Source organism: Hydractinia symbiolongicarpus, chromosome 10 (assembly GCF_029227915.1).
Source record: "Hydractinia symbiolongicarpus strain clone_291-10 chromosome 10, HSymV2.1, whole genome shotgun sequence".
Lineage (NCBI taxonomy): Eukaryota > Metazoa > Cnidaria > Hydrozoa > Anthoathecata > Hydractiniidae > Hydractinia > Hydractinia symbiolongicarpus.
In genome coordinates this window covers 22659114-22684560 of record NC_079884.1, presented here as the reverse complement: position 1 = coordinate 22684560, position 25447 = coordinate 22659114, and the positions used below count along the sequence as shown (strand labels likewise).

Here is a 25447-nt window from a genome sequence, read left to right as displayed (position 1 = left end):
TTCTCCTCTAGGTACGTCTGTCCTTGCCTTAACAAGATAGACATCATCCACAGATGGGTAATGTCCATCTTGTGAATGGTCAAGTCCCCGATCGAGACTATAAAAATATTATTCGTTTTTTTTCTGCTTAGCATTCAACATGAGAAAAGATACATTAGGCGGTTGTCTAGATAAGCGATTGCTATGCATGCGCGTCTTCTGTAGCTCTAATGAGAGCTCTGTTGTAGTAGAATTTTCTTCGCAGGATCCTTTGTTGATAACAGTAAATAGTAACTGACGAGGTATAATGAATGAATGAATGAATGGATAAATGCATAAAGGGGGGGTTTAGCTAACTGGAACTGAATTTCTTGATCACTTGAACTTTTCTACCAAATTCGAACAGAAAAACTCCGCTCAGTGGGACCTATTTTTGGACCTATCAACCAAGAAACATCACTTAAGTGAGATCTTAATGCAATGACTTCAGACATAGAGATAAGAACGTATGATGTCGAAAACATTGTATCAAAACAAAGTAACAAAAAAAAGCACGTGTGCAAACAATTTCACCCAAATAAAAATTACCTTTAATAGACTCCTGACATGTGGGACATTTTACCCCCTTTTGTCAAAGTGCCGTTAACAAGGTTATTTGGCTAATTAGGACATTTCCTTAACGGGGACTGTGTTTTCGGTCGCGACATTCCTGTAATATCTTCCTAACCTAATCTTCGTTAACCAGTTTATGCACAAAATATTTTATTTTTGTGAAGCGAGCAATCACATTTTTTTTCGCTAGAATTAATTTTTGCGTATGACTGACTGGTTTTGGTATATTTTGCAAGAAGATATTTTCGTGAATTGGAGCAAAAGATCTAAATTCGCGAAAATTTTCAGGTCACTGTTTTTAAAAGCTTTTTTCTCTTTAAAAATTTCGACTTTGCTCACGTAACGTGTTTAAACTTCTACAATACCGATTCTTCATTCACCTATAACCGTTCTCACCCGCACCTTTTTTAATTATTTACTAAAACGCGGTGATTAATATTATCAACGAAGGAGATCAGTCCGGCTTGTTTATGTTGAAGGAATAAAATCTCTTGACGGAAATCACGAGTGGCAAATAGTGTACCACTTCAACCAATCAAAATCTACAAAATCACAAGTCTTCAGATTAATCTCTAAATATCGTTTTGCGCGCGTGAATTTCTCATTAATTATTAGCAAATCTTAATTATTAAAAAAAATTATTTAAGATATCATACGTCTTTATTGTTTTTCCGATTCATGTATTTTTAACCTGTGTAATATAAATCGCAGTTATGGCTCGGTACATCTGTAATAACATCGCTTTGGCTTGTGTGTTGTTATTCTTCATGTGATGGAAGTGGATGACGAAAACACGATAAAACTACGAAACGAAATACTTAACGATATTTATCGGTACTACGGGCTTGCGTTGATTAAACAAGAACTCTTCGTAATCCAACCGCCTGCGATCGATAAAAAACCAGCAGAAAAAAGGATGACCTGTCTAAAAAAATTAAAGAGTAAAAAATGGTGGAATCCTCTGATGAAATTTTTAAGATTCACTCTGCTGTTTTTGATTGTCATGGGTATTTTATTTGCAGGGGCAACTGTGTTTGTCCTGCTTGAGGACCCTGTAGATAAGTACAGTGAAGATTTAAAAAATACATCTAATTTACTAATTCACCGAACGAACCTAAGCAAAGACGATTTTAGTGACGGCAATGTAACTTTGTTTCGGCTGTACCTTCAACAGCGGTATAAAATTAACATTGGAGTCACTGATCAAAAAGACTTTCTTTTGGACGTGATGTATTTTCGTGATGCTGTCACACGAAGAATTGACGAAGAAAAGAAGAAAGAGCAGCTCAAAGACAGAACGAATATATTTATAAAATGGTTTTACTTTGCCACCATTGCTACCACAACAATAGGTACGAGCAGTGAAAACTCTTTTTGTAGTTGGTTTTTTTTGGGGGCGTCATAGTTTGTCTCACATAACTTGTGTTATGTGACGTCATAAGTTTGTGTTCCTTTTATTGATAGGTTATGGTGACATCGCCCCGACAAGCAAATATGGTAGATTATTTTATATTTGCTTCAGCGTGGTGGGCATTCCCCTCATGATGATCTTGTTGGCTTCGTGTGGTGACATTATGACATTAGTGAATAAAAAAATGTTTGGTTTTTTCAATAAGTGTTTATGCAAAAAGAAAAAATTGGTACGTAGATATGTTATCTGTTATTTTTTAGTATATGTAGGACATCTCTGGTGAGGAACTACTGTAATTTTAGTTCTAAAAGGTTTCTAAGCAAGCAGAAATTAATAATCTCTATACAAAAAATTCGGACATATTTATATATACCTTTTTTTTGTCAAAAATACAATAACGTTATAAATTTAATTGTAGCAACTCCGGGACTGGAACGGTATATAAAAAAATAGTCTCTTTCTCTCATGTTTTACTTTTTATTTTTCAGGTCAGCGAAGAATTATTATCCGCCATTTCCATTTTTCTTTTGTTTGCTGGCTATATGTGTGTGGGTTGTGTGTTTACCGTCTCCAAAGAAGACTGGACACTACTTGATAGTATATATTTTTGGATTGTTACATTTACCACGGTTGGTTTCGGAGATATTCATCCGTCTCTAGAAACCGAAATTGAATACATTGTACCATTAGTCGTCTACCGGTGTTTTGGGCTGGCCTTACTGGCTGGTTTGGTGGATTCTTTAGTTGCTTGGGGAAAGGCGCGAAAAGAAGCGCTTAAAGAAGAAGCGATGCGGCTTAAACGACAACCATCTCTATCGCTTAATAAAAAGTTCGAAATGGCGAAGAACTTGCTCACACCAAAAACACGAAAAACGAAACATTTAACTGTCCCTAATGTCACGTATGATTCTTACAATGAATCCAGTGAATTGTAACTGTGGCGTGATTCTTTCGCACAGGTGGAATGTTTTATGACATACAATCTAAAAATGGCTGCCGTGCAGAAATCTAACTGGCGTGTCATGTATTATTTTTAATAATATTAATATTTTAATGCTTCATATTTTTAATATTTCATGACGAGAAAACTCGATTGAGCATCTTTTTTATTTTTAAAAAATTATTTCAAATTGTTAATATATTTAATTTTAAAGTGTGTGTGTTTTTTGTTGTTGTTCAGAAGGTGTTTCGCAACTTATAAATTGCAATGTAAGGAAATCTCCAAAACAAATCGTGCACCAGGTATTATGGAGATAAGATATATTGGGGATGATTTGGGATAGGTCACGTGACACAGCAAGTTTTCGAATTGCATGAAACTGAAAATACATTTCACAATTAATTGCAAACTGTGATTAGGGATGACTATATGTTTTGAAGGGAATCTAAAATGTTTATGAAATTTTATTTCGTGCAATTTTAAAAAAAAAGCACAAACCGAGAAAATAAGTTTTGGTGAGAATAATTTTCAGTGTATGTGACTCACGCAAATAAACGCAACATGCTATGCCATAAGCTGTTGATGAATTGTTTTTTTTTGTGTGTGTGTGTGTGAGGAGTGAACAACGCATGCTCTCACGAAGAAGTGATCAAAATCGCATTGTTAAATGGCGTAATGCATGGGGTGTTAATGCTTTTTCAAAAAAAATACACATCGTTTTCAAAATATTATTTTTATTTGTATTTCAAATGTGATATTTAATGTGTTAAAAATTATGTTTATACAGTAATAAGAGTTAACCCTTGATGGACGGATCAAGAAGGTCAAGCTACAATAAGTTCAAATTACCTGGGATATATTCTTAATCATCTCTGTGATTATAGCCATTGGAGCCTGAATGTTGTTTATAATCTATATGAGTATAAAATTCCAATCTTCCTTTTTTAATATGTCTCAACCACTGTTTTTCTGGTCCAGACTGTTCCTACGTTATCTGAGAAAACATGCCGGACAATAGTGACGACGTTTTATAGAGTGACGACAATTTGGTAAATTATTTTGTTCGACGAAAAATGTTATACTCTGAAGTTGCGTTAAGTGTTTACTGCGTTTGGGTAGAAAACTGACTGAGAAAAAAACATAAATAAAAAATTACGGAATTTTCTCTAGGTGACAAATATTTTTTTTCTGTTGTAGCTTTTCATTTAATACAAAAATTCGCTAGCAGAAATATTAAATTTTACATAACAGTGTTACAGTGCGAGAAATTTGCCTTTCCCTTCTTTTATTTTTAATTTATATTTTCGTAAATTTATTCATTAAACGTTTTGTATTCTAGAAAGGGAAAGCAGGAGATTACGGTGAAAAAGCGAATGAAGTTTTGAAGTATACTAAAGGTAATTTTTGAAATATCTTTGAAGGGTTTAAGAGTTACTTTACAGATAGCTATCATCAATTAACACAGATGGCAGCCTCGTTTTCATGGTTGAAAAATTGTGTTATGTAGGTTGTTGCATCTTGTGTCTTCAAAATGTGTACTTTAGTGTTATAAACAATTGTATATCGTATTTTTGTTTTAAAGCTACTCGTAGCTATGATAAGACAGTAAAACTTGTTTCAGGGTGGTCACACTTACCGTAAATAACTTAAACTTTAGACCCAGAATATAGATTCCTGCTAAAACCTACTTTTTTATGCAAATTGTCAAGACAATTTTAATTGTACAATTGTCTTTTCTTTCAAATAATTATGTTTTGTTATTACGTTTTTTAAAAAAAAGAGCAGGATTTATTGTTCGTAACTTTTGCAGGATTTATTGTTCGTAACTTTTGATTTCATCCTAAAACTCATCATGCTCTGTACTGTAATATAAACTGAAAGTTGAAAGTTCATTGATTCAATGAGTGTTATTCCGTACACAGTACAACAACAGTGTCTCGTTTAACCTGTGCTTTGAACTGACAATAAATTTTACTACTAATAAAATAAAAATGACTGCCTTAGATGTTTAATGATAGGCCGTTGCCTGTGTATATTTAAGCTGAAGTTGCGAAACGGTAATTTTTTCGGGTTGCTTGTTTAGTAATTTATTTACTTTTAGGGAAAAGTTTTCGCCATGAAAAAACCAAAAAGAAGCGCGGTAGTTATGGAGGAGGTCTGATCACTCAAGAAGTGAACTCCATTCAGTTTTCTAGTGATTGATGACATGCTACCTGACTTGTGAGTCTGACAAAAGAAGCAAATCGTAGAAACGTTTTTAAATTGGTTTGTCAAATAAATTATTTTAAATTTTAGCTTAAATAGAAGAAATTCTGTGTATTATAGTCTTGTAATCCGCAAGGTGAATGATAAACAGACTCTCTTGGTTGTGTTGTCATCTAAATATATCATGAAACCGATATACCGCGTTCCAGAATTTTTTTAAATTTGCCATTTTAAATCAGTGTTCATCGTGTAGCTAAGCTAGGCTGGAAATATTTTAAATGTGTGTCTTGCTCAAACTAGACGCAGAACGAGCTTTGCTTTTTTCTGTAGTGACCACATGTTTTTTTCTTTTAACACCGCCGATTTAATTATGCGATACAAAATGGTTTCCAAGGTAACCACATTTGGTACATAATTATTTGTTCATGCTAAATTTTGAAAAATAACTTTTCATTGAATGGAATTGTAAAGATTAAAATTTCAGCAGTATGGCGTTTTATAACTCCATTAAGTTGAATAATCTTTATGCGTTATTGATTCTTTTTATGTTTTTAGTTTTTATATGTTTTTTCCTTAAATGTGATCGCTCGTTGCACAGTTTAAATTCAAGTGAAGTAAAATTAAATTTGAATAGAAGGCAAGTGATTTTTATAATCGGTCAAGGTCGAACAGGTAGCACGCTCCTTGGAAGTATCTTTAACGAGCATGAGGACGTTTTGTATTTGTTTGAACCGTTAATTACAGTTGAGAAGTATCACAATTTAATCAATTTCATGTTGACAAATCAATCAGCACAAACGTTTATTAATTCAAAGTTTGCTCAGTTTTTAAACGATATCATGAAATGCGAATATGACGAAAAGCATGATGGGTATCTAAAGGCTTTGAATTATGGGCAATTTCGATTACATAGTAAAAAACTTACTTCAGCTCCGTTCTGTAAAGAATCTTGTAGTGATGTTACAGCTAAATTGATGAATAATTTGTGCAGCAACAAGAATTTACGTGTAGTTATTAAAGATTTAGAATTTCGTTTGCCAAACAAAGACTTATCTTTTCTTCAGTATATGAGTAAATTGAATGACCATGTTGATGTGAATGTCATTCATTTGGTAAGAGATCCCAGGGCGTACCTCGCTTCCATGATGAACGCTGGTTGGTTTAAAAATCAAAACGAGGATATATTTATTAAAGAGAGATGTGAAGAAACTTTGAGCAACATGGAATATTTTACAGAAAATAACGCAAAGCAAAGTAAACGTTTTCTTAATTATAAACTTTTGAGATTCGAAGACTTTGCTGACGATCCACTTGATATATCGGAGAAAATGCATCGATTTTCAAAGTTAAACTTTTCGCAAAACATAAAAAACTATATCTCTCTATCCACTTCAGGCAAAGCCACTACTTCATCTGATCCGTATTCTAGCTCAGCGAGAAATATATCGTCAGTTAAAAACGGTTGGAGGATGAAAGTGACTTTTAATTTTGTTCGAAAAATTCAAAATTCATGTAATAAACTCATGAAAGTTCTTGGTTACACAGAACTATCTACAAAGACAGCGTTAAAAGACCTAACTATACCAACAACTAAAACGCTTGAAATGAATATTGCACGTGACATAAAATTAACACGTGACTAGCTACTGCTGTTAGGTCACGTAGTAAATGCAAAAGCACTTTACCGGGTTTAATTATCACGTGATTCCATACCCATGAGGTCTAACAACTTTTTGTACACGAACTTTGCTTAGAATTTTGCCATAAAATACTGCGAAATGCGCACCTGTTTGGTTTGGATGCCGATTAAAAGTTTAAAATCTCGTGCAACGATTTTTAACGCTTTCATTGATTCTACTTTTTGTGAGTAAACGTTGCATTTGCTACGACAGACGTACAACGACTAATGACTGCAGATTTTGCTTGGGGGACATGTTGTTCTATCATAAATGAAAGTAAAATTAAATTATTATTTCGCCTTGGCTAGGCACGATTTGAAATTTTTGTGGTACTTTAACATAGAAAATGAGATGATGAAACATGTTTTTAGCATAAATGACGAAAATCAGTTTAAGTCAGTTCTAGTTTTATTCGTTTCCCAACTCATCTGGTATGGCCTGTATCATAGCTCCCACCTCTATCATCGGAATCTCGATCCTTTAAGTAATTCACTTATAGATATTTTCTTTGCCAGCCTTGTATATTTTTACTGTTTTTACTGCTTTTTTCCATTTTTATTCTCAGACAGGACGGACATTGATAGCAGTTTTTTTGTATTTATGTATATATTTGCAAATTACTGAAGTCCTCATCCTGTATAAAATATTTTTAAATAAAAAATAAAAATAAATATATTAGAGGTAGAAATATTTGCAAGTTTTGGCCTAAATTGCAAAAGTTTACTTACATTCGCGCTTTCTTTAAAAGTAAAAAATTTGTAGTGAATTTTTCTGTTATACATATGAATTCGAGAAAGTTGATTCTTGCGAAAAATCCAAGATCGGCAATTTCGCGAAAGTTTTTACAAAAATTTCGCGATTCTATTTTAAAGTAACATGTGGTGGACAACTAACGTTCAAAACTGTTATTTGCCATTCTGAAATTTAAAGTCTGTTTTTTTCAGGAAGTAAAACAAAAAAACATTACTTTTATGTACTCTCCCTGTACAAGTTGAATATAAAAAACTATTTGTTCTGTTGCATAGAATTTGAAGAAGGATGAAAAGTATGTGTTGCTTTACTCCGTAAAGTGTCAAAGACGGGTCTAAATTGACTTCCAAAAAAATAAATACTCACCACCTGTAAAATGTCTCACGGGAAAGGATCATGTGCAACCTCGTCCCCAGGACCTCTTTTCGTTTTTCTGATATCGGCCGATATCAAAAAAGCGAAAAGAGGTCCTGGGGATGAGGTTGGATCATGTGTAGACTTTGGTAAAAAGGTAAAACGCGAACAAAAGTGCGCCAGCATAACAGTTTCCATAACCTAACGACTGAAAAACCTAAGCAAATAAAAAAATAAGTCACTTTTCCATTATTAATTTTTGATATTCCTGTAGATAACCTCAAAAGGGAATTTTAATCAATTTTTTTATGTATTTTTTTATGTACATTTTTCTTACAAAATAACTACAAGAATAAGTACAAAAATCTAGTCCAAAACAATTATGTCGTTTTTAGCACTAATTGTAAAGTCAGCATCTGTGTCACTGTCATCCTCTTCCTGATTTTCTTGCAATCGTAAAGGGTGTTCATAAAGTCATCCATCATATCTAAGGTTTTTTTTATGTATCCGATTTTTTTTGTAATCTTCCTTGTAATTTATTAGGGTGGTAACAATGAGAAAAAAAATAGGGTAAAAAAAAGGGTAAATTCTTAGTCGGGTATAAAAAAATCGGGGAAATGTATTAGTCGAGGAAAAAATAATCGGGGGAAAATTTGGTCGGAGGAAAATTAAGTCACTTGCAAAAATTAGTCACTTTTCCCCGAATTTTTTCCCTGATAAGGTATAACTTATTCGTACAAGTTTTGCGCAACGAAAAAGCGGTAATTTTTCAGTAATTTCTTTTATAAGCGCCCCTCCCGAATAAGCGCCAAGGGGCCGTTATTTAAACCCAACTGTTTACTCAAAACAATTTTTTGTTCTGAAAATAATCTACATAAACTTTCATGTCAAAATGCTCAAGCTTCTCCTTTAAGCAGTTCGCTTTTAAGAACACTTAATTTCTCCATGCAAACCTAAATCAAAAAATTTAAATAAGCGTCGGGGCTCTTAATCAAGCATTTACACATTAACGAATGGTCAGGAAAAGAAAGAAAACATTACACAAAACAAATTTTCACTTTTTCCAGACATACAATGACTACGGAATTTGATAAAAACTTCAATGTTGAATATTAAAAAAAAATATTTTAACTCGATCTACCATTTTCAAGACAACGAGATTGCAACATTAACAAATATCGACTTTGTTGGTGGCGTGTTGGTTATAAGAATTTATTGAAGAAACACTTAAGAATTTTACCCCCCAAAAATGAGATTTTTTAAATATAGCATAACTAGAAAAATCAACTACTCCTAGAAAAATATTTCCACAGCTCTACAAAAATGATTTACATATTCATATTAATAATAATAATAAATGTTAATTTTATCTCCTTCACAGATCATAAATACACTTTGAAGGTAAAAGAGCATATATTTTATTAACTCACGTATTGAATTAAAAACAACAGCCTCATTCACCCATGTTACAAATAAAACTTCTTAATATTACATAAATAAAAAAGCATTCGATATATTTAAAAGTGTCAGCCTCACCGACATTTGGCGTTGTCGGCTTAATTGCAGACGTTATTGTCGTAATCTACTTCCGATGAAGATTAATCAACGCGGCGTCCAGCCGGTCGCCTTAAAGTGTGTTATAGCGAATAAATATATATTTGGATATATGTGTACAATCTGATATTTTTTCTCAGGCGTTTAATGCGTTAAGCCGTTCCAGCCATTCGCTCGCCGTGTCGGATTTCGGAGCAAGTAAATAGTAACATCGTTTCGTCGTTTCCAGCTAAAAGCAAAACCAAAATGATATTCAAAATAATCCCGACAATTTTTTTACATACAGCGTAATCTCTCTAAAACAGACACTTTTTGCCAGCCCGCGTGAACACCTCAACTGAAATCCATTTCTATAAAGCGAGTATTAACAGACAATTCTTCTGAACACTACCAGTGATGTTAGTTGAAATAGCAGTTTTCATTTTATGGAGTGAATAATTTCCTCTTGACCAATCCAGCAATATTGCTTTTGTTAGACAATGAAAAGTCTGTGGAGAGTTTGCAAAACGCAAAACAACATTACTGAACATGTGGAAGTGTCCCAGACCCAACCCCTTTGAAGCAGATCAAATTTTATTTGTCCCGCAAGTGTCCGCTTTAAGGAGGTTCACTGTGTAAGTAAGTCAACAAACCTCGAAAAAAGAACGGCGGTCCGCCCATTTGGGCGCATGTGGCGGCGGATTGACCATTCGACACGCCCTTAGCTCACCCAGGTCGATGTAGCCTTGTAATTGCGTATCTTCTTCGGAGTCGTAATAAGTTAAATGGTTTCTTTGCGCATCGAGAACAAACCAACGCGCCTTCCATTGACGTAATAGATGGCCTCGTTTATACAACGTTCCTTTAAAATTACGTTGGTTCGATCGTTCCATCTGAAATAGTAACAGAAATTAATATAACATCTACAAACACATCTCGCGACAAATAAATAAAAGAATGCGAAAAGCTGTTTACCCCGGGCAGACTATGATTGCTGAGTGATAACTGCTGAGCAGGTTGGTCGTTTAAACTAATGTGTTTCGGACATTGCGCAGGCACCATGGATTGACATTTTTCGTGGACATTGAAGCCACATTGCGTACACTGCAAACCTGGGGAAAAAACATTAAAATCATATTTTTCAATAGCCGTTCTCATATTAATTGGCATGTTTATTTTTGACTAACAAAGACAAAAAGTGTTCAGGTTTTATTCGCTCTCACACAAAAACCAACATGCGTTAAAAACAGTTCGAACATACCGCCATGATAGCCCGTGATGCTTTGCAAACAGTAGTTGCATATATTCGCGCGTATATAACTATGATTAACAAAAGTGTGTGGGTACTCGAATCCAAATTCACTTCTGACTTGATTATTCTCAGTGACTTTTCCCTAAAAAATAAAAAATTACAAAAAAATGACTTACCACAAGAGACACTTCACAAAACCTTATTCACACTTCCTTCAATCATCAATCGTGGTATGTTCAACATTAACCGAGGTACGTTTATAAACAACATAACTTGTCTTATAACAATGTTCACACTTACCTTGGTTACCATATCAATCGTGGTACGTTTATGAACAGCCATACGCCTATCTTTCTCCCAATACAAGTGCCACTGCTGTAGAAAGTGCATAACAAAAGAGTCAACAAAAGTAATAAGCAGTTAATCTAAACGGACAGTAAATTATTCATTACACAGTAAATTCGTACCATGCGTGTCTGTCTTTTTAAAACATCTTTTATTTTTAAATCATCCCACGTCGCAGTCCAGTGTTGCGTCTTTTGGTCCAGCTCCTCTTTTAATCTGTTTAACTCGTTCAACAAATACGTCGCTTCGTCACGTGGTATATCTTGCGTGTTGCCATAGCAACCATTCAAGCAAGTTTGGAAGTCTTCGCGGTCTATATCAGGATTAGCAGTAACACCTCCTTCGTTGCTAACATTAGCCAATTCCAGATCCGCGAACAGTTCAAGATCGTATATTGGACCGGTGTAGAGATTCTCAGAGGTATAGTAATCCCATATTTCCAAGTTCGAGACGTTGCAAAATGGTCGAAGAACATTCTAAAATTCATTTCAAAGAGATAAGAACCTGCCAGAACGATGAAGTAAACAAACACCGAAAGAAGACAAACCTTGTTTAAATCGGGATGGTAACTGAAACTTTGAAACAGAGTAACTCTGGCAGCTTGCATTTTTAGGTGGTCCCACAAAGATACACTTGTAGATTTTTTTTTCTTTTGTTCTTGATGTTGCTGCGCTAGTTGCTCGGCTTTTAAGCTACCATCCTTCTTCTGGCGCGGAAAGTTTAACGCCCCCTGTTTTGTTTTGTTTTGGAAATCTGCAGTTTTCGTTTTGATGTCTTCCTTTGGTGCTTCGGAGTCTGGGAACCAACCATGTTGGTATCTTTCATGTTCAGAATCAAGAAAGAACGTGTTGAATCTCATAGAGGTCTGGTGATAAGCCATGAATTTGAGAAGGTAGTTGTTGAATTCGAATGCGTGTGGGAACTGCAGCAAGATCTTTAGAAACAAAAAAAAAACAACACAAAAATACAATAGAATCAGGAAAATATTTTACAGTTTATATTATAGGAACGAAACATGTGCGAGGTTGTTGGTAAAACTGCATCTTGTCAATTCAAAGGTACATCGAAAGCTCGTGTTATGTCAAAAGGAGGTAGGCCCCTCACCTCGTCTACTGCATGTGTTAGGGAGATAGCAACGGATGTCTAGCGAAGTCGGTAGAGCAATCGCCCGGCAAGCGAGAGGCCGTGGGTTTAAAACTATATGCCTACCTGATGTACGCAGTCTAAGAACTGCAAAAAGAATGGTGCAATAGCCGTTTGAGGTAACACGTGATTACCACGGTGCGAAAAACGATAACCAAATGCCAACCAATCTTTTTCGATTAATACTTTAAAGCCATCAATAGTGCGATAGTAAGGATCAGACAGAAGCTGGACTAAACTTATAACCTAAATATACAAAATAAAAAAAATATCATTAAAAAGAGTCACTAATTTGAATTAAAGTTGCTAACCGCATAATCGTTCTCCTCGCCCCTCTCGCCATTCCTTGGATTGTTAATTTTATATTTTTTCCAAGAGTACAAAATAGCCGATATAGAAATACCAACCTGTGACGTCACTTCGGATCCATCACCGAACGATACCAAACACGACGAGCCTTGAATGTCAATGAGGTTGACGATAGAGCAAGCTACTTGTAGCAAGGAAGATATCTACGAAGCAAAACAAAAATAAATATATAGCGTGATTACATGTTTTTTTCAAGAGCATATTTTACGTTTGAAAAGCTAAAACTTTTTCTTTTATTTTCACAATTCCTTACTGGGAAAAAATTTTCACTTCAACATTACTTTTTATTCATACAGTTATATGTCTGTCTGCCACGTAAAATGGTACTGCGAGTAGCGAAACGCACGCAATGAGGTATACAATAGACTGGCGAACCCGTGGATTTTCACGGACCACCGACTAGTATGACTATATTTTTAGCAAATCGAAAGCGTCGCGCTATAACAAAACATGTGTTCTGTTTTATTTTCCAGTTCATCATCATACCATGAAAAATTTTAAAAATATGAAGGATATTTGAAAATGTTGGGAAAACGGTCAACATATACCTGTGATAGCCATTTTGACTCTTCGAAGAGACTAAAGAAACTTTTCTCAATGTTTGAACTACTTGGACAGCACACTTTAACCAGTTTCGAAAAACTTGCTTTAACTTGTGTCACATCGTGAATCTGAAAAAATATAGAAGTTCAAGCAGTCACTTCAAATTTGTTGACAAAAAAAACATCGCCTTGGATAATACCTACCTCTACGTTAACCACCACAACCCTGTTTGACGATTCCATTTTGGTACCCTAGCAAATACGATATTAGTTAGTACACTAAAATCATTCAGAACGCATATTTTGGCGCGTACAAGCTAAAAAAAACTATCTTACCTTTGACGACGCTTTGTCGGTGAATATGTACAAATGAGCGGGCTCCCATTTTTTTACTTCATCCATGTCACTAGCTATATGTCTACTTTGCTCAGCTCCGTCAAACAGGCTAGCAAAATCGTCCGACATGGCTTTCATCGATGGAGCGGCACCCGCGCTAACAGTTTGATGTTTTCCTTTTAATGTGTACAAGTGGGTTGCACTCACTGAAATGTTGGACACAAAAAAGTTGGTTTAATACAGAAAGTGATTGAAAAAGGATAAAGCTGTTTTCTCTTCAAGTACATCGACATCTCGTATCCCTAAGGGACTAAGAGTTAAACTATCCGTGGCGAAAAATTTAAAATAGTACAATATGGCCTGTGTTTTCAAATTATCGAGGGTGTTTGGACAAAAATAAGGTCTATTTCTTAGTCTCTCAGGAATACGGGCTATCCATGTAACAAGGAAGATATCTACGAAGCAAGAAAACAGCTCGAGGATTTGACAAAACGAGTGATTTTGTATGAAAAAGTTTTAGTTAAGGTTCAGTAACTTTAGCATACCAATCTCGGTGAAGAATTTCTCGTCATCTGTTATATTCGAACTATGATAGCCTTGCGTTTGTTGTCCACCCAGTCCAGTTTTTAACACTGCGGTTAATAAACTTTTATTAATAGTTCCAGATCGAAGTAGGGTTCCCTTTGTTTTCCGATGTCGCCAAACGGCTACAGGAAATCGACTTAGTCTGTGATTTTTCGCCACTTTTAGTAGGACGTCATCTTTGATAGGAGACGGTACAACAACGATGGCGGGGTAACTGTGAAGAGAAAAGGAACATAATCACAATAACTGTAAACAACATAGTTGCACCTCAAACACAACTCAATATATTCCTTCTCAACAAAAGATGGTTTGTTGTACATGCAAATTATCAAAATAATAACAACACATTACAAATTTTTGCGAATTTCGCGGTTTGTGCTAAAATCTTAAATTCTCAGGGAAAAAAACTAAATTTTTTCACGAAACAAGGTATCCGTGAGTAGAATTACTCAAATGGGGTTTACAAATGGTTTGGATGAGACAAACATGGCAATCTCGCATGTTAGCTTTGCTCAGTAGCGGGGAAGTTACCACTGACCTTCTACATACAGAGTAATGAAAGTTCGCCATAGACAGTCTCCACGGAGACGATAAGATTTTCGTAATTCCTCCTAGTCCGAGTCTTTCGTAATCCTTGCATAAAGCTGATTCGCGTAAACGGTCCGGTCCGCGTTGCTCTTGTTCAAATAACACTTGTTCCATATCACTCTTATCCTCATCGTCAGAATTGATATTTTCTTTACTGACTGCTTCGTATTTTCGTATGGTATTATCTTCCGCAAGTGCTGACTTCTTTTTAACAGAACCCTGCCCTACTTTCTTTTTCAAATTCACAACGTTTGTAAATGTATTATGTGTTTTTCTTATAGATTGTTGTCTTTGTGATAAAGTTCTTTGCAAGACTGGAGGTGCCTTGTAATTGAAAGCAAACGTGTTGTACACAGACTGTGGCCAGCGAGATTTCACTAATGATTTTCTAAAGTTGTCAATTGTTTCTGGTAGCACTTCTTCATCGAAAGCAAGCTTCATCATCTACGGTAGTTAAATAAATAATCTCTTATATCAATACCTGTACTTTGTCTATTCAATATGGCTTCGCGCATCTATACTTTGGATTCCTCACAGAGTAGGTAAATTCACTGGTGGGCGAACCCGCAGATTGTGTAATGGTTTTATTGCCACCACTTATTAATATCCGCATTTTTTCTTTTTTGCGCGCGAAATTTCAAATCGAAATGAGATATATAAAGGACGGGCGAACCCGTGAACTTATCCACGGGACTAACGACCAGTCTCTTATATCAAAACCCGCATTCTTTCTGTAAAAATGGCAGCAAAAAGTTAATGTTGGAAGGGAAGTTTCCCAGTGGCGACGATAAGTCGTGATTGAAAAACACACATACCTGCATAGTACTTGAACGTAACTGTAAATACGAATTTGCAATTTGAGAAGGATAAACGGTAAACGTGCCTGTCACTTTCTTTTCTTTAATTAACGATCCAATCGGAAATGAACGGGTGACTGTCATCTCAGAAGCTATTTAAGAAAAAAATAAGGAGTGAAATGCCGCAACATTGATCGAAAAGCATGTAGCTCTCACAAAGTACTTACCAAATTGATCAATAGGTGTTCCTTTGAATACGACTCTGTAATTGGTTAAAAACAAGGCTCCCTCAGCTGGAAACAAGCACGGTCCACCATTGTCAGCGCCTACATTGATTTCATCATCGTAACTGTCGTTCGGACGTATGATGTTTTCTTCAGTGCGCACGCCCAACTCGCGACCGTCTGAAATCAGGTAACAGCGTAATCCATCGAATTGAGTTTTTTCACCAGGAAGAACCGCAGGTTTCATGATTTTCGCCTATATAGAAAACAGAACGCGGTAAGTTTTATTTGTAATAAGCTTATGTAAAACTGTATATAGCTATAAGAAGATGAGCATACCTTTTGAGTGGGAGCATCTTTTGTTTCTCTGTACACTTCCTCAAGTGATTCAATATGCATGCCGACCAACACTAAACAATAACAGGTAGTACATACACATATGCTTAGCCTCAAAACGAGGTTAAATAGTTCAACTCGAAACTTGATCAAACAAAAACTTTTCCAGTTGAACAGACATACTTGGAATATTCGTCTGCAGTGATTTCAAATGAGCTGCCGTCACACCAGCTTCGATACAAACTCGTTCCACAAATCTTAAAATAAACTTGGTCGTAGTGTCCTTTACGCTTTCGCCAAAATCAAATGCACCATCGGCGAGATCGTGCTGGCTGCCCCACCCACTGCTGCTTCCTCCCATCACACTTTCACCTAAAAAATAAGTTATTATTATTTACAATCACTTCATTAAAGAATGGGATAAAGAAATAGAACGAAATATATATAAATATACAAACGGCCAGAATGTTTCCACGTAGAAATATGCACGGAGTTTATTATCTTGCGATATAATAAATACCACAAAAATCCCGAAAAAAAACACAACAAATTTGAAGATCCAACTGAAGGTGAAAACAACAAATTATGTAAAATATAAATAGCCATTTTTCTGAGACACTTTTTAATCTTTAAACAATTTGACAAATCACATTTGATGGCTGAAATGTTAAAATAAATTCAGCAAAAACAACTGGCGCAAAATTTTCCATGTTTAAAGATTTACCCATAAATGTGGAGGCTGCGTCGTTCATGATGCTATTGGACGGTTTTGTTGCTATAGAAACAGTATCCTCAGTGGGTGTTCCAGAATTCTCTCCTACAGAGCAATAAAACAGAAAATGTAAAAACGAAAACAAATGTCCCATAAAATACTGACAGATTTTTTACCTGGAACAGAAAGTTGTTGTTGCTGTTGCTGCTGTAATCTCCGTTCATACTGCTGTCGTTTTAACTGTTGTATCTTGCGCATTTCCACACAAGCATTCGTCGGAACACGAAGAAACATCATTCGTTGCGCAAACAACATCGTCAAGCTATAAACTATACTTTCTTCTTCGTATATTAGAGTCTGTTTCTCTGTTTCAGTTTTCGAGTCATATTCACTTAACTAAAGAACAATAATACACCGCTTTGAGGGAGGATAATTAAGCAGAAATTAAATTTTGTGAATATAAAATAGGGTCTATTAGTCTTTGTTGTTCTTGGACATCATTTTTCGAAAAAAGACAGAGAATTCATTAGCTTTCTAAAATTTGGGTTGCAATTAGTGGCTAAGGAAACGGGCTAGATGATTCATGTTTCGAATCACTGGGTAGCTCAATTCATCCTCTTTCTAAAGCATGGTCATTTTTTTTTATAACAATTAAGTCCTTAGACGATTTAACCATGAATGGCTTTTGTAATCAGTCGTTCTAGGCTTAAACATGTTACCAAAATAAAGATTTTCTGGGCATTGCTCAAACAAACAATCACAATTTTAAATAAATTCACTAGTGCGAAAGCCAATGAAAAAAAAACAAACTCACAAGTTCAGCTGCAAGTTTCATAGCATCTGGAATTTCTTTCGTAAGCGAGTTTTTTGTGTCAGTATTTTTTCCTTCAGGAGAGGAGTGTGCATTCCCAACAGTCGCAGTACGATTACGAAAGGAAGGAGTACTGGGAGCTATCAACATACTATTGCGATGATTAGTTTTCTCGGGACTCAGAGTTTTTTCAGCTGCTTTTCTGATCGCTTCTACTTCTGCATCAGATTGTGTCTTTTTCACAGTATCTTTTGACTCTTTACTGTTTTTCGCTTCTGCTTTTGCAAGAGCAGCCATTTTTTTACGCTTTTCTTTAATATGTAACTCAACAATCTGTCTCTGAGCTTCTGAATAAAACGCTTCTTCCCAAAACTGAATATTACTCCACACAGCATGTTCTTGAATCGAGGTATAAGCAAACTGAATTGCACTAGGTCCAAGTTTCCTATGAAAAGCAGCTGCTAATGGTATGATTTTCACAGCTATATTCGTGCTGTTCACTGTATTATCGTCCTGCAGTGCTGCATTAAGCAGTCGAATAATTAAATGGTATTGATCATGATCTAACATGGCACTATCAAATTTTACTCTAGATTCAAGCTCGTTACACAACGCATACTGTGCTCCTTTGCTCTTTAAAGCTCGCAATACAGATGGTAAAGCCTGAAGGAAAACAAATAGAATGTTTAGATTATCAATTTCCACAACAATACAAGAGACTTAAGCTTGCCTCCCTCCCTTACCTTTCTCGCTTCAGATATTTTGCTGTCATAAATATACTGGACACAATCTTGAATTACTTCTAATCTTCGTTGGTTTATATAATGGCTGCCAGGATGATCGTACTGGTTTATCGGCACTTGTTGTGGTTGAATAACAGGAGCAGTGAAGATTTTTCCTTGTGAGGTTTTAGCTGTCAAAAAACTATTTATTTCAATTTCATTCAGAAAAGGAAATTGTCTTAACGGTTTTAACAAAACTTCTGGATTCGCCACAGGTAAAGTACTCGCTTCAGGATTATCAAACCGTGGTTCCTGCAAAGCGAAAATATAATAAACATAAAGGAAACAATAATGACAATGCTGAAGTTATTTTCTGTGAATTAAATCTTTTCATAAAAAAACATACATTTTGGCACAAGTGGTCAACTATAGGCATTAATTCGTGGACAAGTTCTCCAGCACTTTTCTTCTCTTGAGAAGGCTTTGCATTTGCTATAAGTTCATCAAACATGTCTACTTCTCGATAAGGTGGGCCGCGTGTTTGAGTCATCGCAGAGAAACCAACACTATCTAGAACCTACAAAAAATATTTCCAATGCATATCAAACAAATCAGGTCATTAAATGCATTTCAAGATCACAAAAACACCAGTTGGAAAATGTATGTTCTAGATTTTATTGTCTTACCTTGCTGAAAAAATCATCACCAATAAAGCAACGTTTTTCCATAAATGCCAGCTAAAAGGAAGAGGGACATGTCTCAACATTATAATAAACCTATTCTTTTCCTTTACACAGCTTTTCAACAAGTACTACAAAAATATCAGACAGATCAATCCCCGAGTAATATAACACAAGAAAACTCTTTTACGAAAGTGTCCCTTTTTAAGTCACTCCTAGTTAATCCTAACTAATAGTAATGTCTAGCCATATTACAATAAAATTTCAAACAAACCTTGTTAAATGAAATGACTGGTTTCGGATGCACTCTAATTAATGTTAAACAAGACCTATAGCCACAAAACATATCAGCAAAAAGTTTAATAAAAACAGCACGGATTTCTTTATCCTAAACAGAAATGTATATAAAAATGTATAGAATTCTTTTACAACAACATTTCTGCTATATTACTGCTTAAGATTTATTAAAAATTATTTTTTGAAATTATATAAAATTACGAAACGAACCTGTAAGGCAAGTGATGGAGGAGGATCGTTTGTAGGAAACAGAATATCAGATGAAAACAGAGATGGAGTGAGAATCTAAAAGCAAAAAAACTACCATTTTAGTTTGGCAAAAACTTTACTGGATGACAGGAAAAATAGTCAAAATGTATCATTAAAAAAGTTTATAGTAAACTAATTTAGTCTACAAATATACATTTTGTCAGATGAATAGAATGCTTTTGTAATGAAATGAAATAAAAAATAGGGACTTTGCCATTAGGACTTTGCTGGCCTACTGTAAATATACTCACAATTTTTAATGATTCTAACACTTGATCATAGTAAGGTTCAGGTATAGATGCCAAGCGAATAGAATCAGGAATAGTAACAAAACCTTCGTCTATATTTACAATTACGACATCAAACTGAAAGAAAAAACCAGTCCTTTTTAAATATCATTGTTAACATTCATTATCAGCTTCTGTTAAATGACCAAATTAAATGCGAATAGTGTCAAGTGTAACAACAGTAAGAACAGCATTTTCATACCAACTCAGGTATATATTCCGAATAAGACATGTGAACACCCATTAAAAATGGAGTTGGTGCAGATAGGAAATCCAGGAGACCCGATGGCAACACAGGAATAAATACATAACTAAAAAGTATAATATCACATACAATATTATTACAAAAATATTACACTTATGACAAAAAAAAAGAAATGTGATTTTTAATAAACACAAGTTGAAAAGAGATCTTACTTAAATTTTAAAGGATACAGTAACGCCGTCAATGCTTCAGCAGCCATTGTTAGATGATTGTAACTGGCTGATAGAAGTAATATTTTGCATTCTGTTACCAAAGCAGTAAACACATGTAGCATGGAATTTATTCCTACAAATGACAAAAAAGTAACTGACTGGAGAAACCGGCCTGCTTGGTTAACATGTTGGCATTCGCGTTGGCAATTACTATGCTCCGAAGTGAATTTAAAAGGCTTTTATTTTGATCTTTATCACGGATTATAGAATCTCTAAGACAAGACAAATTAATTATATATCTTTACCTAGTTGGTTGAATAAAATAGCAACGGACTCATTTGTACATGGAAGATTTGGATCTAGTGGTGGTTGGAGAACTTGATTGTCACCTCCACCTATTGAAAATGTTAGTTTTGGTCCACCAGGTGGAGGGACATGAACAAAACCAATTGCTGTTCCAATCATCTTTTCAATTGTATTTGTGGATGTACGGTTCAAATAAGCAACAAATATAGTTGTTAAACAGTTCTGAAAAAATAAAAGACATGTACTGAAATAACAAGACCTGATCGTACAAACGTATATACATTTCAATGAAAACAGAATAGGCTAGTCACCTTTAAAATATCATAATAGCGCTGTCTTGAAATCAAACATATACACTTTGGTACATAAAGTATTTCGGCTGGTTTCTCTAAGTTATTATCATTGCTTTGTTCATCTTTAGCCATTTCATGAAAGGATAAACATGCAAGGTAGCTAGGCTTGCCTTCCATATCTGTAAGGATGGAAATGCAAAATGTTGGAGGTTTATTTATTTTGCTAGCTCTCCATCCTCCAGGCAAACAGAACTAGAATGATAAGATTTTTAATTACTTATTACACAGCTTTGCAGTTTTTATTGCAAGTACCTGTAGCGCAAATGTTTCGTGTATACTTACATGTTCAAGACCTTGGGGACATGGCACGTGTTTCCAATCATTTTCTGGAAATCTTTGAATCACGCAACCTTTTAGTTCCTTCTGATCATCTGTAATAAATAAAAAATTGAATGCTCACTCTCTTTTACACCTATAGCAAACCTAAAAAGTGTTTATGTTTGCTGTTACTCTAGTGACGCTGTAATGCTGAAGCAGTTGATCAAGGTTTTTTTTAAATATACCTATACACAGGAGTTTTTTGAAAATATAAGTGCATGATCAGGCATAAGCGTAACCTCCACGAAAAAATATGAAATAAACCTCTAAGACAATCCTGGAGAAGTTATTTTTTCTTTTACGTTTTGGACGTTACTTCAATCTATTTATATTTCCTAATCATAATCAGCACATTGAAATGATTTGCTTTTGGTAATAGAGCAGCATGGCAGGTATCCACCCATTATAGGTGTTGTCATGTATTTCACAACTTATTGCTTAAGACTTTATTATTAATTGTTGTGTTAAAAAATTTAAAATTGAATGTTGGCGATGCAAATATATTTTTAATAATTACTGCTTTTAAGTAACAAATAGCCTCTATATATGAACCAGTGCGAAAACATCAGAAAAGAAGTTTCTGTACTTCATTGTTAAAGCCCCTTTGTAATTATGTTGTTTATTGTTGACCCTAACCTTAAGGTAAACACACCAAGTGTCAATAAAATCTAAAAACTTTGCGTTTCAAAATTAGTTTTAAATGCTAATTAATTTTTCGAAAATAAAAAAATAAAAAATTTTAACCTTTTTAAAAAATTAAAATAATTAATATAAGAATTAACTAGCCTGGTTTTTAATTTTTCCTGATATTTACTTCCTTAAAATAAGCATGGCGATTTCTTTACACAAACAAATTTTAATAATATAAAGGCCCACAAAAGAATCAGCAAATTTATATAAATATACATCTTTTTATCTGTACATGATTTTCTGAGACACACATGATCACTTAAGAAAGTTTAAAAAATCGTATTTAAAGGCAATGATCATTGTTTTTAAGCATAATCCTAAAAATGATAGTGTGCACAGAGAAAATGAACAAGTTTTTTACCAATGAACACATTTAAAACAAAATTCATTCATCAGTTTAATATTTTCCGCATTCCATTAAAGAAATACAAAGCCATTCGCGAAAAAGAAAAAGTACCATCAAAGATAGTAAGCAACTGGATTTTTAAAGCTCTCTGAAAACAGCTGGATAAAATAATTGTTTGTAAAGGGTGGGCATTTCATAGTTGCAAATATGTATGCCGTTCTATCAAAGAAGTTTGAAATTATGAACCCGAAACACAAGAAAAATCTTCAAGTTAAGTTTATTTAATTATTTTTCCCGAAACAATTCTATCTGTAAGTAGAATCCATTACATTGTTCTAATCTATCTAGTTCGCAAGAGTAGTCATTTTACTTGTTTTCCATAATTAAGGGAGAACTAACAATTAGTAACAAGTTGTGCTTAAAATGTTCATTACAGTGTGAATATCAGCTGTGTAATTTTTTTTATAATTGTGAGTGATGGAGAATTGTTTTGTATATACCTATAAATTGTATATAGTTTACAGTGATGTATCCAGATTTTTTTGGGGACTACTGTTTTCTTATACTCAACTTTTGCTTAGGTAAAATCTCCGTGAGGCACGACCATGGTTGGTGCAGAAGGGGAATTTTGGGGTTTGAGGTCCCTAGATCACCGGAAAATGGCTTTGCGGCACTCAAAACAGCAAAATGTCTGTACAATTATTACTTGCATTTTATTACATAATCGATATTATAATACCCGTATACGTCTGCCTGTCATGCAAATGGTAGTTTAGCTGCACAAGTAACGAGATGCCAGGTGATGCGGTATAAAAAGGACGGGTGAACCCGTGAATTTTTCTACAGGCTAACAACTAGTTTTACATATTATTCGTTTTTAGTCTTTGTTGCTGATACCAAATACCTGTTAAAACTTACTTCACAGAATTAATACTTACAATATAAATATATAGGCCACCTGTTAGTTTCCTATTTTTTAAAAAATGGCTACATGAAGTCTGTTTGTTGTAGATTTATTTGAGAACCTGTTCAAAGTCATATTCCAACTTTTTCTTCACTGTTCACAGACGTAGTGTTGGGTCTATAACATAGGCTGAAGCTACCGTTCATTTATTTTGAAATGGTCGAGTGAGTAAAGATGGTGGTAGGCTCGTGAATTCAAAACATTCAAATGTTAGGAATGTGATCGCATGTACGTCAAATCCAAGCAGTTTAATCTTTTTGAACGATTGCAAATTTGCTGAAGAAAAACTACCACTTAGAGCTTATATTTACTTAATTTACTAGTTTTTTTTTTCTTTGCATTTTTTATTTTTTTGGGATAAGAATTCGGAATCCCATACTGGTAAACCATTACCAAAAACTCTCTGGATACGTCGGTGGTTTATGTTTCCTCACCCTTTTGGTATACGAAACTGCAACACATGTGCCATTGAATTAAATTTTCTTAGATTCTTAAGCCATTAATTTTTTCAAAAACATTAACAAGTGTTAGTATATTTATGCTTGATGTGTTTGAGATGTTTATGAAAATAAAGCTAGACCAATAAATGTGGTGTCTGCACACTAACAGACAACTCCCTGTAACATCAAACAGTGAACACATTGTGCTATCTCCCTCATTTCTCACATGACTGAGGTTAAACAGGCCAATGGTAACATTTACTCACCTAAATTAAATTGTAGCTACGGAACTAAACCCTAGTCTCAAGTAAATACAAAGTATGAGAGTTAAAATCCCCTACCTATTGCGCTAAATTGGACAGTTTATACATGCAAATGTGTGTCTCTGCAGACTCTTGCAAATTTATCAACACAATTACTGAATTGCACGTGGATGAGTTGCAATTGTTTACAAAGTACAGGCAGGAAAAGAAGGACTACATATGTCAAATTGGCTATTTATGCAATTTATATAAATACTAGTCAGTGGAAATATCTACGGTTTTGCCTATCCTTTATTTACTGCATTTCGTGTGTTTCACTACTGCAGTTATCATTTTGCGTGACAGGCAGACGTATACGAGTACTATAACACAGATAATATTGAAAAGACATTGGAATTGTTTTTACTCAACTATTATCTTCTCTGATTAAGAGCAGACTTTAACAATTTTAGTGTCAGTCTTTTTTTACTGAAAATATATCTTTGATCATTGCAGTATGTTGTATATATTTTTTGTCTGTTCAAATGCATTCACATGTTCATTGTTCTTCATGCAAGTCAAACCATTTACTCACCACGTAATTCATTCATATATTATTTCTATATATAGCTATATAGAAAGAATTCCCTAATAGAAATCATTTTGGCTTCTGTAACCTGACTTGAACCTGTTTATCATTTCTTATTATATTTAGAATAAATTTAAGGCTAGGGCTAAATGGATATATAGTGTGGTCTAGTCTAGAAGGGTTTTTTTTTTCCAAGCAAATATATATACTCGATACGCAGGTTTAGAATAAGGATGTATGCCATTTCTAATTTCTTATCATCGTTGGACAAATTGAACATTGAACAAATAGCCTCTTACGTTTAGCACTTTTGCATGCTTTGCTACCAAGAACAGAGTCAGAGGGTTCAAAGTTCAACTTGCCCCACCAGAGTATCATAATTTCAAAATCACTTATGTAGAACACTGTTCTGAAAAAGTCCTGTTTCTCTTTATGGTGTATACAGGACAACACAATTGGTGTTTTTTTAGTTACCTCAATACAAGGCTACATGTGGCAATGCATAAAATATCCAGGTCTGGAAAAAAGCTCCACTTACATAACTCTGTTTGTTCTTCTACTCCAACAACACAGAAGTAATCAGCAAGTCTTGTCATCTCATATAAAGTACACCTAATGGACTAGCTATCTCTCATTTCTTTCATTTCACAAACCACTAAACTAATACTGTCGTTTCAAACACGACCCTTTTTAACTCAAAACCTACTCCCCCTTCCACAGTGGTCCGCCATCTTTGAATGTTATTTTGATAACACACGCATGCGTAAACACAGAAGCAGGACGGCGCGATACTGTGAATTGGGAATTTCCGCCAGATAACGCAAATTATTCTTTTAATTATTCGTTCGTTTTTTTGTTCGTTTCGCAGATTTCCTTAATGTGGCGCTGTAGCTTAATGGTTATAACTCTCACACTTTGTACAGGAGACCAGGGTTTAATTCCCCTCGGAGACGATTCAATATTGACGAGTGAATATTACCATAGCCCGGGTTAATTCAAGCCATGTGAAGCAAATTGGGGAGATGGCACGCTGTTGGATGTTGC

At 34.7% G+C, this 25447-nt stretch overlaps 4 protein-coding genes across 4 annotated transcripts in view; 3 read left to right on the top strand and 1 right to left on the bottom strand.

The window, feature by feature from the left end:
* The window catches only part of LOC130612360 (nucleolar and coiled-body phosphoprotein 1-like), a 114573-nt gene extending 109264 nt beyond the window's left edge, over positions 1–5309 (top strand). The window contains exons 12-13 of the mRNA XM_057433665.1: positions 4282–4339; positions 5044–5309. Of these exons, the coding sequence (XP_057289648.1) occupies positions 4282–4339; positions 5044–5144 (159 nt within the window). The 3' untranslated portion in view covers positions 5145–5309. The remainder of the gene's footprint in view (positions 1–4281; positions 4340–5043) is intronic.
* On the top strand, positions 237–4343 carry LOC130612366 (potassium channel subfamily K member 10-like). The gene is made up of 3 exons (XM_057433670.1): positions 237–1943; positions 2056–2231; positions 2491–4343. The coding sequence occupies exons 1-3, from the start codon at positions 1364–1366 to the stop codon at positions 2935–2937; spliced, it is 1203 nt and encodes a 400-aa protein (XP_057289653.1). The 5' UTR covers positions 237–1363; the 3' UTR covers positions 2938–4343.
* Positions 5310–5459: 150 nt separating the features above from the next.
* LOC130612368 (carbohydrate sulfotransferase 3-like) lies at positions 5460–7516 on the top strand. The gene has a single exon (XM_057433673.1). The coding sequence runs from the start codon at positions 5636–5638 to the stop codon at positions 6788–6790; it is 1155 nt and encodes a 384-aa protein (XP_057289656.1). The 5' UTR covers positions 5460–5635; the 3' UTR covers positions 6791–7516.
* A 1456-nt stretch (positions 7517–8972) lies between these two features.
* Positions 8973–25212, bottom strand: LOC130613148 (myotubularin-related protein 13-like). Its single transcript, XM_057434474.1, has 33 exons — positions 24942–25212; positions 21097–21185; positions 20773–21006; positions 20461–20683; positions 20156–20288; positions 19941–20049; positions 19703–19816; positions 19413–19487; positions 19180–19293; positions 18912–18962; positions 18632–18802; positions 18247–18537; positions 17507–18166; positions 16869–17088; positions 16705–16797; positions 16164–16352; positions 15984–16054; positions 15648–15900; positions 15439–15572; positions 14574–15067; positions 13996–14249; positions 13451–13656; positions 13319–13366; positions 13121–13243; positions 12611–12715; positions 12270–12449; positions 11608–11994; positions 11183–11536; positions 11016–11090; positions 10725–10857; positions 10439–10575; positions 10117–10356; positions 8973–9713 (listed from the first exon to the last, which is right to left on the bottom strand). The coding sequence occupies exons 1-33, from the start codon at positions 24997–24999 to the stop codon at positions 9621–9623; spliced, it is 6111 nt and encodes a 2036-aa protein (XP_057290457.1). The 5' UTR covers positions 25000–25212; the 3' UTR covers positions 8973–9620.
* Between the last annotated feature and the right edge of the window lie 235 nt (positions 25213–25447).

Excerpts from the sequence above, each read along its gene's own strand:
- LOC130612366 (XM_057433670.1), top strand. The coding sequence starts at position 1,364 with ATGGAAGTGGATGACGAAAACACGATAAAACTACGAAACGAAATACTT. Across the intron at positions 1,944-2,055 it reads CATTGCTACCACAACAATAG|GTTATGGTGACATCGCCCCG; the intron begins GTACGAGCAGTG and ends TTTTATTGATAG. Across the intron at positions 2,232-2,490 it reads TATGCAAAAAGAAAAAATTG|GTCAGCGAAGAATTATTATC; the intron begins GTACGTAGATAT and ends TTTATTTTTCAG.
- LOC130613148 (XM_057434474.1), bottom strand. The coding sequence starts at position 24,999 with ATGACAAGACTTGCTGATTACTTCTGTGTTGTTGGAGTAGAAGAACAA. Across the intron at positions 20,050-20,155 it reads CTGTATCCTTTAAAATTTAA|TTATGTATTTATTCCTGTGT; the intron begins GTAAGATCTCTT and ends TATACTTTTTAG. Across the intron at positions 11,091-11,182 it reads TAAAAAGACAGACACGCATG|CAGTGGCACTTGTATTGGGA; the intron begins GTACGAATTTAC and ends CACTTTCTACAG.
- LOC130612368 (XM_057433673.1), top strand. The coding sequence starts at position 5,636 with ATGGCGTTTTATAACTCCATTAAGTTGAATAATCTTTATGCGTTATTG.